The following is an 18,028-nucleotide window of genomic DNA, read 5'->3' as shown; positions in this document are numbered from 1 at the left end:
ATTGTGTAGTTGCATCTTTTCATTCCCTAAATGTTGCAAGGCTCTGCAAGGATGGGCCAGATTTTCAAGAGGGCAGACTTGGCACCCATTCAAATCCCTCTTTGACTGAAACTGTGAGAATCTAATATGCCCAGATCTTGGCAATGCAAAAGTGCAGCTGGCCTTCCCTTCTCCTTGTAGACACTGGGTGAGGAGAGACAATTTTGGGGGTGGGAAGAATCAATGACTTACTGAAGTTAGCAACTTGTGACTTGGCTCATTTTGGCTGTCTACACACAGCAATTTAAAAGTGGATTTGATGTATCTGAGGTGTGTGTCATCCGCATGACATTCTCATCCAATTAGCAGCCCACACTCCCCCCCCCCATTTTAATCTGGATTTCCTGATCTGCAGATAATGTGGCAAGGGGGGCAGGGTTGGGAATTCAACATAGTATCACATGTTACCCAATTCTGGACATACTGAAAGGTTTTTAAGCAGAGGTTGGATGGCCATCTGCCATGGATGCTTTAGCTGAGATTCCTGCTGGGGGGGTGGAGTTTGGACCCTTGGATCCCTTCCAGCTCTAAGATTCTGTGAAGCACCTTGTCGGGGCAGGACTGGGTTTTTAAAATGTGTTTAGTGGCGTTTTTCTGGGTGCTACCCCCTACATTCTTACTTCCATTGATGGGCTCCTGCTGGGAGTGGCACAACTCATTAAAATAAAGAAAATTAATGTGCTGTTTTATGCAAGTCTGATATACCAGAAAATTTGTATTTAAATTTTTTTTAATGGCCACGTGCGCACAGACGCACATGTAAACCAATGTCTGTAAGCATGCTCACAATGAACTTCCAGAACTCAGGGTGGATAGAGGAAGTACTAATAGATGGGAGGGGACAACAGAACTCATCAAGCACCACCCACTAGTGTGGGTAGGAAAGATTGAGGCAGAGTTCAATTGAAAGCTGGCATGTGTGAATGAATGTGCATAAAAGCACACATGGAAAAATCTAATCTGTGACACCCACATGTGCATGGACACTCTGGGATGACCTGGCATACCAATATGGAACAACCCTTGGTGGGGAAGTGAAGCCATGGCTGGATAAGCACACTGGATCATTTCCTTCCTTCCCCCAAATGTGGAGTTTAGACCCCAATCCATTTCAGCCATTCCACTTGTGTGCATATATTTCCAACTTAGGGACGCGGGTGGCGCTGTGGTCTAACCACTGAGCCTGTTGGACTTGCCGATCAGAAGCGCGGCGGTTCGAATCCCTGCGACTGGGTGAGCTCCCGTTGCTCAGTCCCAGCTCCTGCCAACCTAGCAGTTCAAAAGCACGCCAGTGCAAGTAGATAAATAGGTGCCACTGCGGCAGGAAGGTAAATTGAGTCACAGTGTTCCATTGCACCAGAAGCGGTTTAGTCATGCTGACCACATGACCCGGAAAACTATCTGTGGACCAACGCCAGCTCCCTCGGCCTGAAAGTGAGATGAGCACCGCAACCCCATAGTCACCTTTGACTGGACTTAACAGTCCAGGGGTCCTTTCCCATTTTTACCTTATATGTTTCTAACTGCTAATAAGAACAAACTAGATTTTTTAGTATTGTGAATTGTTATAACTGGAAACAAGGAATAGGAACAGATGTGAGTGAAGATCAGTAGAGGTGGATGGCTGAGCCCTCCCCACTATGCCCTGAGCCCTCTGTACAGATGGGGCATTGACAGTGAAGTCTTTCATAGAAACTCTCTGTACATATTCAATAGTCTTTCCAAAGCTAGTGGAAGGGGGTGGGGAGGGAAACATGCTTGGTAATGAATGTCATATTTTTAAAGAGCAGCTGACATTTCCATCTTGATAAGATCGAAGTTCAGGGCACTCAGCATTGTTTCCTCTAATTGCCAAGTTAGCCAGCAGATGGCTTCTAGCAAAATATCTGTGGAACACAAGGAGGCTCTGATGTCCAATGGGAGACAAAACAAGATCAGACAGACAACATCTGCTGGGCTAGTCTTAATTGCAGCAAATTGCAATCTATGCTGAGGCTAAATTAGGACAGGTGTGAACAGGCGCACCAAGACCACCTGACTATTCCACAGTACAGGGTGCATTGAATCCACCCAGAAGCACCAACAATAGACGTTTTCCCTTGGCGCATCTCTGAATGCAGCTGGAATTTTGTTGTTGTTGTTCTTGAAACTAGAGCATTCGCCCCCATTAGTGCTGGACCTCTTAATTAGTGGGCTCTGGGATTCGCCCCCAAGGCCTGTCTCTTTTGAGAGGCTATTAAACAAATCTTAAAAGGCAGGGAGCCTTTGGGAGCCTCTCATTGGGCTCAGCCTTGATTGACCACAGTGGAAGATTTGTGCTTTGGGGGAAGAATGCGACGCGGTCTTCATTACCCTGTGTGGCAGCCAAAAAGATCGTCTTAAAGCAGCTGAGAGCTACAATAAGGGTTGCTCTAAATAAAAATCAATAAATAGTTCAAACAAAACAGATGCCAACCATTTAGGTCTGCTATACACATTTTTCTTATGTGTATAGTTAATAAATGTTAACCACATTTTTTTCTAAAAGTATGAATATATCTGAGATTTATACACATGACTGGGCCAAGACATTTTACAGCCTGAGGCAAGGACAAGGTGGTCTCTTCACTTCCCCCACACCACACAAACATCCACAGGGACATAGGAAGCTGCTTTATACTAAGGTTACCAAACATCCGTCCCCAGATTTACAAATCAGTCCCCTGACAAAATTCACTGAAGTTGAAAAGTGTCCCCAGATTCATTGAAAAAAATCTGGTAACCTTCCTTTATACTGAGTCAGACCATTGGACCATCTAGCTCAGTATTCACTGACTGGCAACAGCTCTTCATTCTTTCAGCCAGAGAAAAGTCTTGCCCAGCCCTGTGTGGAGATGCCAGTGAGGATTGAACCTGGGAGCTTCTGCATCCAAAGAATATGCTCTGCCACTGAGCTATATGCCACCCCACCCCCCGCCAGAAAAATACAAAGTCAGAAATTAAACCAGATTATTCAACTGCTGCAGGTAACAGGTCAGGATCCTGAGGGCAGTAGACTTGCTCAGAGGTGCAGGTCTGGTTCCATGACACACACACAGCTGTGCCCCATAACAACTGCCCTCTGAGGCTGCATCTTCACTCTGCCTCACAGTGAATAATTCCTTTGGTGCTTATACTTCTTTTGATTTGTGTAGCAACCTTTTATCAAGAACTAACATTTCCCATAACTGACTGAACCATTCTAGCATAGATGTGCAATTGGTTTCTATATTTATCTGGTTGCTATTAAATATTTAGCTGTCACTACTAAATGTAAAATGAATTCCTTCCACAACTGGGGAGCAGAGCACCTAAAAGTACAACTGCTGATCACACACTTAATTGTTTTCATCATTGTAGTTTGAGGACATGACTTCGGTAGCTGAGGGACTGGGCCAGTGACTCCATATTTACACCAGAGTCAGTGGAGTATAAGACTGAATTTCAGAGTCGTGGGTTTGAGTCCATTGGGCTAAAGATTCCTGCATTACAGGGGGTGGACTACATGACCCTCGTGCATGGGCATAGCCAGGATTTTTGTTGGAGGGTGCAGGCTTTTGTTAGTGTGGCAGAACCTCAGATTTGCATGATTTAGGGGGGAACAGCTACCCCCTCTTGGCTACGCCCATGCCCTCTTGGTTCCTTCCAATTTGACAATTCAGTGATTCTATATCTGGTGCAACAAAGCTAGTGTACAATGCCATCTAGTGACAAATTTGAGAGCTACGGTAATTCTTCGATGCTTTCAGAGCAAAAAGGAAATGACCTTAAGATGACTAAATATTGGTAGAAGTTTTGGGATCAACTGTCACTCTTCAATGCATCTCCTTGACCACTTATTAATATACAGGAGGTCCTCTGACCAAATGATGAAAAACCAAATGATTATACACATATGATGCTTACACTTTAAAATAAAGAGGTATTCAAAGCAGGTGGGATTGCTGGACACCTGGCAGCTAACATGTGATAGTCAAAACCAAAGACAACCACCCACAACCCTAGGTCATCCCCAACCTCTCTCACCATCAAGGAAATACAGCAAGCGAATAATAACTCATTATGCTGACACAAAACCCCACACATACACTAAGTAGAAGAACAGGTGCATAACCACCCAACCCTACCCTACTCAACATTCTCCTCTTTCCCCCTAAGCTCTTTCCCCCATGCAATGCAAATGTCTCCCAACAAATGAAATGGATCTGTAGAAAACGCAATTGGAAAAAAGAGACAATGCATGTATTTTTGAAAACTAAGAAATCTTTAATAAAAATATATTTTTAAAAACACACCATTGGACTGGTCCATCTGAACTTGTCACTGTATTTTAGAGAGTAGTTTACCCTGTCACTGGAATAGACTCCCATAGAAATGTCATCATTGATAGAAGCTGCCACTTGGACGACATAGGAGATATAGTTTGGGAAGGAAAAATATTGTGTGAACATATTGTGCGCCAGTTGGCATAAGTCTGTGCGATCTGCTTTCCACTCCTGCAGTGCCTGTCTCATGAAGCCCACCAACTACATCTGTAAAATAATAAAATATTTTGTTGTTGGCGAGCTGGCTGCCCTTCCCTGCGGCTCCTCTTTCAGCCTCAAGGCGGGGACAAGCAAAGCGGCCTTCCCTTTCCTTGAGTCTCGAGGCCGAGGCCCGCCCCACAGCGAGCCAGCACCGCCCTCCTTCCCTCCCTCGTCGGTGCGGTCTGTGGGAAGCGCGGCGGCGACTCCGCCTCCTTCCGGCTTCCTCCAGGCCAAGGCAGCAGCTGCAACCGCTACCGCCGCAGGTTCCTTTCCATTCCGCCCGCTCCGCCATGGCGCTCCTTCACTCCGCCGCCGCCGGCAGCCGCCTCCTGCTCCTCCCGCCGCCCTGCTTGGCCTCCCTCGCCGCCCGAGCCAGGTAACGCGCGCCGCGGGGCGGGAAGGCCTCGACTGGCTACATCCATGCACCTCTCCGACCCGACACGTGTCGCGCTGCCAGAGCGCCCTCGAAGGCAGCTCGAGGCTCCGTCGCGTGCGGACGCTGTCGACTCGTGTCAGGACGGGAACGTGTGTGAATGGGGCCAGGCCACGCCTGAGGGCCGGAAACCCCGTCGTGTTGGACGAGAGAGGCAGTTGGCGGGTCAGGACATTGGCCCGGCCAGTGTTGAATGCGCGAAAAGGCGATTTGGTGGGGAGAGCCCCCCCCCACCTTTATGTCCTTTGGCGGGGCCCGTCGCTCGCGTTTGGTGCACGCGGCCGGCTGGGGAGATGGTCCGCGGCCTTGATTGGCTGCGATGAAGGGCGGGAACACAGGGGCTTCCTCGGATTGGCTGGAATACGGTGGCGTTGGCCTTGGACTTGAGTGCCCTTGGAGAGGGTTTGGAGGGCGGTGGGAAGGGACAGAGACTGCAAAAACACCAAAAACCCCGCTACTCTCCAGGCCTGTGTGTATGTAATACACGAGCTACAATTCTGCCCACATTTACCTGGGAGTAAATGTGACACATTTACCTGGGAGTAAATGGGACGCAGGTGGCGCTGTGGGTTAAAGCCTCAGCGCCTAGGACTTGCCGAGATCGGCGGTTCGAATCCCTGCGGCGGGGTGCGCTCCCGCTGCTCGGTCCCAGCGCCTGCCAACCTAGCAGTTCGAAAGCACCTCCGGGTGCAAGTAGATAAATAGGGACCACTTACCAGCGGGAAGGTAAACGGCGTTTCCGTGTGCGGCTCTGGCTCGCCAGAGCAGCGATGTCACGCTGGCCATGTGACCCGGAAGTGTCTCCGGACAGCACTGGCCCCTGGCCTCTTAAGTGAGATGGGCGCACAACCCCAGAGTCTGTCAAGACTGGCCCGTACGGGCAGGGGTACCTTTACCTTTACCTTACCAAGCCCCGTTGGATTCACTGGGACTTCCCTGGTTAGGAATGTGCTTTGGTTGCCTTATCCCATGCAGCCAAAGTTCCAAGTTCATCTGGCCCGGAGAGATTCTGGCAACTGAAACTGCATTAACTCCTCTCTTCCCACCCACCACCCACCCCTTTGAAGTTTTAAATTGACTCTGCACTTTTGATTTCAACACGTGTCTATTATCTTATTTATGGCCATGCAGTTGGAAATCTTTCTCCTCTGATGACCCTTTTATTGGTATAGATGATATTGTTAGTAATGATACCTGATGGTTCAGGGTGGTAAAAAGAAAGGGGGGGGGTCTGAGGAGCTCCAGAAGGGTGAATAGGTGTTAAAATGGCAGCCTAAGCAAGCTTAAAGTGATGCGCTCAGGGGCAGAAAAGAAAATCCCAGCTCCACTTTGGGAACTTTCACCCTTGACACTTATACCACCATGATAGCAACATAATCTTTGCCTATTTGTCCTTTAACATCCTTAAGAAGATTTGGCTGTAACATAGCCAGTGATACCTTTAATTCCTGAAATTATCTTTTAAGATGCTTGCGACTGAGGTACGTCTTCCTTTCTGTTTAATAGAACAGCAGCAGGGGTATGTATGTGTTCAAGCTGTGGCATGGCTGTCTAGTCAGTAATCTCACCCTTTAAAAAACACACATACCTCTTGCAGCAGGCATGTTCCCTCCCACAGCAATAGTTTTATGGTTTCACTCAAAACAAGAACATAAAAATATCCCAGCCAAATCACTTATGCATTTACACTTACTTCATGTAGAAGGGCTGCAGCCACACCACTGAGGCTATTTCTAGTGGCCTTCACTTGGACATAACATAAGAATAGTCTGCTAGATCAGGCCAATGGCCGATCTAGTCCGCAACCTGTTTGTGCAGCATCCAACCATAGATCTCAAGTAGATTTGTCTTTGCTCTGCCACTTCCCCCCAGAAAATCAGAACAAACGACAGTCACTGAAAACCTTATTGCTGTTTGTTCCAGTCTAGCACTAGATCCTGGGAAAGCAGTGGGGCAAACAGAAGTACAGTATGGGTGAGCCCTTAGTGGCTGCAGGAAGATCAGGAATATTTGCATGCCAAGAAAGCAGTAACAGTGAGTGCTTGTGCTGTTTTGTTCTCATGGGTCTAAATGGCAGTCTTCTTAACACTGTGCTATGACATAGAATCATAGAGTTGGAAGGGACCACAAGGGTCATCTAGTCCAACCCCCTGCAGTGCAGGAATCTTGCCCAACATGGGGCTCTACCAGGGGGCAATGAAGAAGATGAATGGGAGGGGGCTGTGGGGAGTGAAAAGGGGTCAGGTAGTAGGCAAGAGAGGCCTGAAGGGGGGCTGCTTGCGTGTCCCCCACAGAAAAGGGTCAGGGGCTGTGAAGGGGAGGGTCAAGGGGTGCCAAATGTGGGCCGTGGGCTACAGGCCCAGAAGCATGGTAGTTGTAAAGGAGTATTAGTGAACAGGAGGCTTCTTCAGCAGTAAAGGACACCTACTTAATAATGTGAGATTAAGGCACAGATACTTAATGCAATGAAAAATGAAGCCCTCTACATTTTTAAAAAATGTGTATCCCTCATGAATTATTAAAATCATTTACATAATACCTTTACAAAGTTATCAAGTTGGCATACAACATGATAACTTAAGATAATCCATTAAAACACATTAAACACCATTATAAAAAACTATAGCTGCCATATCCAAGAAACAGTAAAATCTGGTATAATTTATCAAAGGCCCTGAAAGGCCTGACTGAACAGGTATGTTATTCAGTTACTAGCAGTTACTAGTGAAGTTTGTGCCTTATGCTCAGTTAGCATGTGCTTAGACACACCTTTCATACCCTCCTATTATAACATATAATTGCAACTGTTCTCACCAACAAGGACAGCTTTGCCCAGTTCTGCATGCCAGGCTTGCTTTGGGGTTTGATTTTTTTTCCTCGCAACCAGCTGCCCACAATTTTGGGTTGGGGGGGCACTCTCAGGCAGTAGCAGTTGGAATGTACAACGAAATACATCTCTCTGAGCAAGAGCTTCAGGTGAAGAGCAGATACCAGGAGCAGCACAGCTGACAAAAAGAGCTAGCCTAATCCTAAATAGCAGCGACCAGGACAAGGAACATCTGGACCAAGGCTCTGAGCGTGCCAGTTGGCAAGAGGTCAGGAGATCCTATTCAGAGCAAATCCCAGCAGAGCAGCCTCACATAAATGCCTTAACATGCCTCCATTTTGTGTGAGGCGTCTCCATTTTTCACAATGAAATTCAGATAGAGAGGAACATGTCACAACACATTCTCCCTCATCAGCCCGTCCTGAACAAGGAGGGCATCTTAGCAGCACTCTTCTTCAATCACTAGCAGAAAAAAAATCCATTATTCACCTAGGCTTTTAAAAACATTTTTACTACCTTAAAAAAATACTTTTAAAGACTTAATTGAGCTTTTATCCACTAGCTGTTCTGAGGATTATTTATTTATTTATTTATGTAAACTGCCTTGAAATATTTGATAAATGTAATACAGAAATAGGTTAAGCACACTCATACAATATAAATGAGGCACAAGATTTGAAGTGTGTGAATTTGCTTGGGTCTCATCCAAAACAGCTTATATGTAGAGTCATTTTTACATGGTAAAAAGAACAAGAAATCAGTTTCATGGAAGACATTTGAAACACAGTATGGCTGCAAATGTCTTCTAGTCAGCAGCTAAGTGGACAGACATTGACGGACCATGCCTCATTTCCCTGTAAGGGAATGGAGCTCTGAACAGAAACAAACACTTTGCATTGATGTTGCAGCTCCTGGTGGGCTAATGTGGAGATGGGACCCCCTGATCCTATTCTGGGAGTGACTGAAGCCTTCAAGCGAGACACCAGCAGCAAGAAGATGAACCTGGGGGTCGGGGCTTACCGAGATGACAATGGGAAGCCATACGTCTTGAACTGTGTCCGCAAAGTAAGCAAAAGCGCCAGCTCCCAACATTAAGGGCATGTGTGGGATTGTGTAGATGTGGCTGTGTGTGGCTGCCGGACGTGCCTATGGGCAGCCATGGGAGCCAGGTTCTAGCAGCTAGGGTTGTGTGAGCAGCTTAGCTGCTTCCTACTCCTTTCAGATGTCTGAACAAAACAAAGAGCCAGATCTCTTCTCCATCCAGTAGCTGCCTGAGATGCGTTTGGAACCATCCCAGTGTGGCCATGTGTCTTTGTGGTGGTGGGGAGACACAAAACGATGGCTTTGTGAAGTAGCTGGAGGGTGGCAATAGGCGAACTGAACTATTTAGGTAGGAATTGAGTCTTGTGTTGTGCAGGCCGAGAGGCCATATAGCGGCCACAAGCATAAAAGGGAAGGATTGAGACTGAAGCGGGAGTTGGAGAGAATTTGCAGCTGCTTGGCCTTTTCTGCATTGGGAATCTAAGGAGCAAGCAAGCAGTGGCAGCTGGGAGGAGTGGTATGGAGGCAGCATCTGCAAAGATATTGAAGGAGCAACAAAGGCAGATCTGAGTAGATGAATGAGGAATGGGTTGGGGGCTCTTGATGCTAGATGTTGAGTAGCTTTGCTAAAGCTCCTGGGTTCCCACTTAAGTCACTTGTCAGTTCTTTCTGTAAAACAAGGATAATCCTGCAAAGGGATGTGCGCTCGTGTCCCTTTAGTTATTTGGGTGTGTAATCTAGGAGTGATAAATTAGGTGAATGGAAGTTGCCTCTCCTCTTAACCTATGGAGGAAACAAATAAGAAAATGCAATCTGTTCTCTCTAGGCAGAAGCCGAGATAGCTGCAAAGAAGTTGGACAAGGAATACTTGCCAATTGCTGGCCTGGCAGAGTTCAACAAGGCGTCAGCTGAGCTGGCTTTGGGAGAGACACATGAGGTTATTCAGAGTGGCCGGGTAAGGAGCCAAGGTTATCAAGTGCATTCATTAATACTGTATTCAAGTAATGGATTCCTGCACTGGGGGCCTTGACACTTTTCACCTATAGGGAACCTTTTCCAGATTGACATATGCTGAGTACCCACTGCGCAGGATTCCAAGATGGGCAGTTTGTTAACGTAGAACACTGGCTGGGTCTCACCATCACCCTTGCAAATGTAGTGTTCTCGTGGATCATAGCCCAATTCCATCCTGTTTCACTTCTGACCTTTCTCATTGAGGAATGCCCGATAACATTCTGGGGAACTGCAGGGTTCCTCAAAATACGGTTTGAAATGTCAGTGCCAAAGAAACTTGTAGCACATGAGAACAGATGTCCCCTGTGATTAGGTCAGTGGGGTTCATTTTAGAGTTACTGTAAGGATCTGGAAATCCAAGCAACACCACATTTTATTCTAGAGTCTATGATGGATCCTAGTCCAGAATTTGACTCCTTCCTTTAAAGCAAGATTCTAATCTCATGGCTGTGAACATGTTAGATGTGTGTTGTGTCTTCTGAAACCAAAAAGAGAGTCAGTCTGTGCCAAAAATTCCTTGCCTAGGATCCATATTTCTGTGGGTCCTCTGTGTTGTTTTGGCCCCAACTTACCTTTTCCTTTGGACATGCCTAAGGAGTCCAATTTTTCAAGAATTTAAAAAAAATGCTATTGGAATAAATAATAAAAACTGGGTCAGTTTAAATGCTTAGATATGAACAGAGTTTGAACTTCCTTGCTGCCAGGAAAAGCCAGCTAAGAGGAAGGATCTTTTGAGTATATCACTCAGATGAGCCACTGGAATAAATGTTTTCTCGTTGTTCAAGTGTTGGCATGTGCTTCAATCTTAACAGATAGTGTTGCCTTTGCAAGCATTGAGAAATGCTTTATTTCTCCTTGTTACTCTTTCTCATTCAGTTCTTGGGCAGGTAGGATTGTTGACCAATATTGCACACAGCTGTCTTTTCCTCTTGCCCTTACAGTCATGTTTCAAGGGCTTCACCTGTAAAATATTATGAGGCACACTGAGCTCCAGCTATCATTGGAGTGTTTACCTGTTGTATTTTGTGGGCGTGTCGTCTGGAGATGTCTCACATGCCTGTTCATTGTTCTTTCAGTATGTCACTGTGCAGACAATTTCTGGAACAGGATCTTTAAGAGTTGGTGCCAACTTCTTGGTAAGTGCTTCTGTAATCTAACAACATAAACATGAGGAGATGGTGGGATACAGTTTTTCCACATCTCTTGAAGGAGCTGTGGTCTCTGGCTTTGAAACTATGATTCAAACACACCCTGTCTCCTCTTCTTCATACAGCAACGGTTCTTCAAGTCCAGCCGCGACGTGTACCTCCCCAAACCATCCTGGGGGAATCACACCCCCATCTTCAGAGATGCTGGGTTGCAACTGCAAAGCTATCGGTACTATGAGCCCAAAACCTGTGGCTTTGACTTCGCTGGAGCTTTGGATGACATCTCTGTAAGTTGACAGCTGAGGGTGAGCTAATGGGGACGTGTAGGTCATGGAGAGTTTGGGCGTGGCTTGTTTGAATGGTGAGCAAGGAAAGATACAGCCAGGAGGGTTTAGATATTAGGCCTGGTATGATCCCAAACTTTGACAGTTGCTGACAATACCTCATAGTAAAATGTTTTGGAGTAACAGGTCTTGGGAATCTAAACTTAAGAGAATAACCGCGTTGGTTGCAAAAGTAAGTCTTGCAGTACCTTTAAAACCCAACACCATCATGGAAGGAGCTGTTATAGGAGAGAACCTGTTTTATCAGAATCATGAAAAGAGTGGATATGCAAACATGGGTTGGAGAGAGACACCTGCCCACTTTCTGTCTTGTGAAGTGGAACTCGCAATTCTTGCGATCTATTACGGATGAAGATTCTTCTGGTCGCGCTGTATGTGATGGAACACGTCTTCTCATACCAGCCAGCCCAAACTCTGAGATTGGGCTGGGGACGGGGCTGCTTATGATACCACCAATGGATGTAGCTCACTGTATAGTGATTGGCCTTCTCTCTAGAGGTATCTCAGCTGTGGAGTTCCCTTCCTCTGGAGCCATGGATAGTCATGACTTTAAGGAGTTCAGCCACTTAGTGAAACTTTGCTGCTTTTCTCTGCCTTTTGGAGGCTCTTGTTAGATGGGTTTTGAGCCTTGAGTCTGTTTATTATTATTTGGTGGGTGGGTTGTCTGTGCAGTTTTATTATTGATAGTCCATTGTTTTGTGGCACGTGGCTTTTAATGATGGTTCCATTCGCTATGGAGATTGCTTTGAGGTCACTTGGTATATAAATGGACTAAGCAAAGAGTAACGGCTCGTTTTTCTCACACCCTTTTTATTAAAGAAAATCCCAGAAAAGAGTATTGTTCTCTTCCATGCCTGCGCTCACAACCCAACTGGAGTAGACCCTCGGCCAGAGCAGTGGAAGGAGCTGGCAGCAGTAGTGAAGGTGAGGAGAGCTGTGGTACCAAGAGAGCAGGCAGCTGAGGGATGAACTTCCCTGTGTGAAGGAGGAGTGGGTCTGCTTGCCTCTTTGGAAGGACACACCTGGGAGGAGATCTCGGCTGGGCAAGAGATGTGTGTAACTCCTGTGAAAATCAAAAAACTGTCTGAATGGGCACTGCCACCTCCCAATTATTGTTGTTGTTACCTCATTGTTTCTGTATGATGTGATGCTCCTCTGCTGTGTGACCTGTTCCATTTACCATAGCTGCCCTTAGGAAGGAGTGCTGTCATTTTTAAGCTGAGCTGGCCTCTGTTCTTTTTCAGAAAAGGAACCTCTTTACCTTTTTCGACATGGCCTACCAAGGCTTTGCCAGCGGTGACATAAACAAAGACGCCTGGGCTGTCCGCCACTTCATTGAACAAGGCATTAATGTTGTGCTGTCCCAGTCATATGCGAAGAACATGGGCCTGTATGGTAAGCCCCTAAGTCCAGGGTCTGTTGCCATCTCCGTGGGTGGGAAAAGCTGCTCAAGGGATTAAGCACTTTGCTAGCTGCTTTCACTTTCCAGTATATGGGTGAAAGGTCTATGCAGGACTAGAGGCAAGATAAAGCCCTGCTGTTCGTTTGAGTTTGCATTTTGGACCACAATTCTAGTCTCAGGTTAGAAATGGAAAGGCAGTGGCACTGGGGAAATGCTTGTGAGGCTCTTAATAGAGAAAGCAAGCCAAGAACTCTGTTTATTATTGAAGAGAGGTGGCTGTGATGTGGAGTCACAATTCTGTCACAGGAGAACATGAATTTCTGTAATTGTCCAATTTGTATGAAGGTGCATTCTTTGTGCAACCACAGTGTGTCTTTGGGGATTCCACATGATAGGAGCATCAAGGAGGGCAGTTCTAGGGGCTGGGAAGTGTTTGGGGCGGCGAGATCTGCTCCTTGCCTGTCTAGAAGCCCCTTTAGCCTTGAATCTACCTTCTGAGTGCCTCTCTATTGAGTCACAAGGGGTTAACAACCCCCCCTCTTTTTAAAAAGTAAATCTGGGGATAAAGAAATCCCCAATCCTTCCAGTGCAGGCATGGTGCTATAAAATCAGATTGCACTGCTCTAGTTTCTTAGTCTGCGTTTGAGCTAGCTGCCATCCAGAGGGCTGATGGTTTCTTCTTTCAGGCAGAGGAGACTGGGCTGGAAGGAAGGACTGAGGCTGATAAAAGAACAGGCAAGGCTTGGACAAGGAAGGGGATAGAAGGAGAGATCCAGGTGGCATTTGTGTGCCTCTACCAAACAACAGCACAAGTGCACAGCCAGACCAGTGTGGCAGAGCAGAGCCACAGAGGGAGACACAACTGCACTGCATTCTGGTCTTTGTTTTCCAGGGGAGCGTGTGGGGGCCTTCACGGTGGTTTGCCATGACTCCGATGAGGCCAAGAGAGTGGAATCGCAGCTGAAGATTCTGATCCGCCCCATGTACTCCAACCCTCCCCTTAATGGGGCTCGGATAGCCTCCACCATCCTGAATAACCCTGGCCTGCGAAAGGAATGGTAAGGCGTCCTTGAAAGGCTGACTATTTGCAGTCAGCAGATGAACAGAAGAGGGCAGGGGGACAGCCAGCCCTGGATGGCTTTTAAGGACAGTAGATTGTGGGGCTGCAACAGCGAACCAGAGGAATCCTTCAAATTGGAGGGCAACACTTTAAGCAAGCTTAGTCTGCTCAACCTTGTTCTTGGTTGATGCCAAATCTGCACCAAAGGCAGAAGGGCTGTGGCTGTTCCTTTCTGTAGCAGGCAGGTGGCTGGGTTAAAGAAACAAAAAACAAAACCAACCTGGGGTTTCTTAAAGCTGTTTTGGAAGCAGGACTGTGCAAACTTCTTATGCTTTTCCATGGACATAAACCCCATCAGGGCACAAGGCATAGTTTAGCCTCCTAGATTATTCCTTTGGCTGCTCCCCCACCCCCACCTTCCTCTGTCTCTCGCCTTGTATTGACTCCACATTTGCCTCCTTCCCTGGCACAGGCTGGTAGAGGTGAAGGGGATGGCTGACCGAATCATTGGCATGCGCACCCAGCTAGTGGCAAACCTGAAGAAAGAAGGCTCCCCTCATAACTGGCAGCACATCACTGACCAGATCGGCATGTTCTGCTTCACAGGACTGAAACCCGAACAGGTGGGTGAAGGAATGAGCCTGAATCAAACTTGCTAACTATTTTGTACTGGCATTTGATTTGCTTGGTTCCCCCCCAACCCCATAGATGGGCTCAAAGTGCCTCAAACACCGCAACAGCTGTATAGAATTAGTCTTCGATGCACACCAGGAAAAGGCCAGAACATGATTAGTGTGGCTGCATTTTAATTCTCTGAAGAATTTAGAATGTCTTCCATTATTTAATTGGTGGCTGAGGGAAGTGGGGCTGGGCTGGAAGTGGGAGCTCTGTGGAAAGCCGGCAGCTGCTACTACTTTGGGAATGGTAGCATGTGGATCCCCCATTGAGGATAAAAAGCACTCTGCTGGGCTGGTGGTGTGGAAAGGGATTGTTAAAAAACATGAAGCACAGTGGTAGTTGCATTGAAGTGAGATGTGGCAGCAGCCGACTTGAGTAGGTATCAAGCAGCCTGGCTGGGCTGCCGTTTGCTGAAGAGCGTTCACTTGAAGTTCTAGGGAGTTGCTTCGCTGTCCTCCAGGTTGCAAGTTGGCCCTAGTAGGTGGTAGCAAACAGACGCGCCTGGCCTTGGGAAGCTGCCTGAGTGACCCCTTCCTGAAATAGCATCTTTCCTGTGCTTTGCTTTCCAGGTGGAGCGGCTCACCAAGGAGTTCTCTGTCTACATGACCAAGGATGGCCGCATCTCTGTCGCCGGAGTCACTTCTGGCAACGTGGCTTACCTGGCCCATGCCATCCACCAAGTCTCCAAGTAAAGCAAAGGCAGAAATGGGTGGACTGACCGGCCTTCCCTTCCGTGCTCTCTGGACATTTTGACTCAGCAGAGGGTGGGTGAGAGAGGAGGAGATGGCGGCAGCATCAGCAAGCAAAACGGTTCTTTCCACAACACTTCAACGTCATTTGAATGTATCTCTGTAGTGGCAAGGCCTCCTCAGCCCTCCCTACTCACACTGCTTGGCTCTAGGCAGAGCTGTTGACGTGTGTTCTGCTCCTCCCTTCAGAAGTAGCCACTTTACCAAACATGGGTCCTTGAATCCTTCAAGAGTTTGTGGCGGATTTGATGCAAATGCTTTAGTGAATGTTTGCCTGCCAGCATTTTGTGTGTGGTGGCCTCATCATATGAGTGTCAGGGCATGGTTGGACTACAACTCCCACCATCCTTGTCCATTGGTTGTGCTGGCTAGGGCTGATGGGTGTTGAAGGGCTGCCCCTGAGCCAGGGTTCTGGATGACGAGCCTTTCCTTGTCTTCCCTTTTGGACTTGGATCGGGGAGTTCTGCAGAGCCCACCTCTGGCTTCACAAGAGGCTTTCTCCCAAGGGTTCCTCTTCTTGCCCAGTTCTTCCAAGGAAAAGCAAGCAGGGGTATTCCGGAGTCAGCATTTCTTTCCATTGGCTCTAGCTTTCTAGTTCTGCTTTTTCTCAAAAAATAAATAAAAATCACTTGAAATCAGCCTGCTTTAAATGGACCCCTAGTCCCTGGCACACTCTGGGAATTTGTGTAATGAAGCTTGAAAGAGAAACTACTTCCTCTTTTTTTTCTTCCTTGCCAAAAAGCTCATTGTTTCCATGCATAGACAGTTTATAAAGCTGACTCATAAGTTTGTTTCACTATCAAATAAAAGGCAGATAATAGAACAATCGTTTAACTCTTCTCTGGCATCTTTGATCAGCAATAAGGGCAACAATTAAACTGTGTTTCTTTTAATTTTTGATCATGGGAAGCCCTGCTGGGCCCTTGCTCATTCTCTCCAAAATCCTTTCTCACACAATACTTTGTAATCCTTTTCAATCCTTTGTAATCCTTAAATGGGACTAAAGCTCAGTTATGAATTTGGAATAGCTTCCCCCACACCCCCCCAACCCAGGAAATGTAACTGCTCTTTAAATGCAACTTAACTTTGGCCCTTTGTAGTTTCCTATCTGTTCTTGCCACTCACATGTGCTCTGGATATCCACCACCTGAGCCAAGAGATCCACTGCAATTGAATGACAATCACTAGGCATGTAAGTAGGGCAAGATAAACTCTGCAATGTGTTCAAGCAACTTAAGTCTTAAACATTTTTGTCTGTGAAGCATTTTTCTCATGGAACTGCTTCACTCTTCTCCCTCCCCCTGCAAAGTGGAAAGAAGGGGGCAGGTGAAACCCATGGGAAAACTTACCAGATCTCTTGTCTGTGTGTGTGTGTGTGTGAGTGACAGAGATAAGTTCTTCAGCTTTGGCACTTATACAACAGCAGATACCATGAACAGTTGAGCCTCCCTTTCTGTGGCCAGAAGTTGATTGTCTGGAGCTACAAAACATGTACCTTGCTGCCTACCCACTGCCCCTGTTGTGAAAAGGCAGTTGAGTATTTAATGCATTGTGTGAGTCTCCTTTATGTTGTGTGAACAACTTAAGGCTTTCGTGCCTGCCCAGAGGCCAGGCCTTAAGCCCCATTTCTGCATTAGCTGAGTGTCAAAGCATGCATATTGAATGAGGAAGGACTGAGAGGTCAAGAAGAGCTGTTGCTGCAGCATGAAAAAGCCTCAGGCTGGTGGCTTGCCTTTGTATCCAGCATCCATAGCTACACATGTGGAGCTGCCTCTAGGCTAGGGGGTAGAAGTGAACCTGTTTGTCCGTTGCTTTCAGATACTACCACCTGCTGCTGCTTTTCCCCTTGATTGGGGTATGTGTGCTTGTCCTGTCTGCCCTTAACCAGTCTGTTTAGGGTGCTTAGCTGTGAGTTTCATTCTGCATGAATAGCAGAGCTCTCCTTCTAAAGGCTGTGTTCAGTTGATCACCAGAAAGAAAGTTGTTCTTGCAAAGAGCTTGCAGGTTTTGCTGTAATTCTCACATGACACAGAGAAGAGAACAGCATTTTCCTTCTGTCAGTGGCCTTTGTGGTCCTCCTTTTTCAGCTTGTTTTGGCAGGAGAGTCAAGGCAGCCCAACTCCCAAAGCTTCCTTTTGATTCTCCCACACTTTATGCTGCTGTTGTACACTGAAAGATTTGATTTAGAGGATAGTCCTCATTTTTCTGTGCTGTGGTTTTAGGCCTCTGATTACTGTCTCCAATGCTCCGTCCTCTCACTAGAGAATATTCTGCTGTTCAGTAATAAATCATGTTGCCCTTTATGCAGCCAGTCACTTCTGTTAAAAAATTAAAACTGCTGTACATCTGATCGTTACAGATCTGAGGCTTTTATTTATAATGAATTCTGCTCAGGCCTGCATCCCACTACTCTAAATCAAGCCTTCTGTAACCTGGTGTGCCTTTCAGCACTTTCAGAGTTCAACTCAGCCCCAACATCCAGCGAAATAACTATTATACCAACTGGATCAGCCCCAATTGCAGAAATCTGGCTGTGAGGTTTCCACAGTTAAAGCAACTTTCTGTGTTGCAACATGACAATGAATAACCAAGGCTGCATGGTGGGCCTTGCACTGATACTTTCATCCTGTTCAGAACGATCCTGGTGGAGGCACAATGGAGTCAGCCTGGTGTGCGGAAGAGTATACCTTACTGCTATTATGGGGAGTCGTGGTGAGGTATGTGAGCACTTCTACCCATAGCAGTAAAT

The 18,028-nt window shown here is 46.8% G+C and overlaps 1 protein-coding gene and 2 long non-coding RNA genes across 3 annotated transcripts in view; 1 reads left to right on the top strand and 2 right to left on the bottom strand.

Annotated features, from left to right (window-relative positions):
* Positions 1–4,302: 4,302 nt before the first annotated feature.
* On the bottom strand, positions 4,303–5,531 carry LOC307222931. Its single transcript, XR_013841915.1, has 2 exons — positions 5,000–5,531; positions 4,303–4,589 (listed from the first exon to the last, which is right to left on the bottom strand). It is a non-coding gene; the product is annotated as an uncharacterized lncRNA (long non-coding RNA).
* Positions 4,785–16,105, top strand: GOT2 (glutamic-oxaloacetic transaminase 2). The gene is made up of 10 exons (XM_079988451.1): positions 4,785–4,959; positions 8,752–8,908; positions 9,711–9,839; positions 10,975–11,034; positions 11,172–11,333; positions 12,210–12,314; positions 12,635–12,785; positions 13,685–13,850; positions 14,325–14,475; positions 15,100–16,105. The coding sequence occupies exons 1-10, from the start codon at positions 4,874–4,876 to the stop codon at positions 15,220–15,222; spliced, it is 1,290 nt and encodes a 429-aa protein (XP_079844577.1). The 5' UTR covers positions 4,785–4,873; the 3' UTR covers positions 15,223–16,105.
* LOC307222925 overlaps positions 15,881–18,028 on the bottom strand; it is a 51,173-nt gene continuing 49,025 nt past the window's right edge. The window contains exon 2 of the long non-coding RNA XR_013841910.1: positions 15,881–17,966. This is a non-coding gene — a long non-coding RNA (uncharacterized lncRNA). The remainder of the gene's footprint in view (positions 17,967–18,028) is intronic.

The sequence above is a fragment of the Podarcis cretensis genome, assembly GCF_951804945.1.
Source record: "Podarcis cretensis genome assembly, chromosome: 8".
NCBI classification, from domain to species: domain Eukaryota; kingdom Metazoa; phylum Chordata; class Lepidosauria; order Squamata; family Lacertidae; genus Podarcis; species Podarcis cretensis.
The sequence above is the reverse complement of the archived record's forward strand: the minus strand, read 5'-3'. Positions and strand labels throughout refer to the sequence as shown.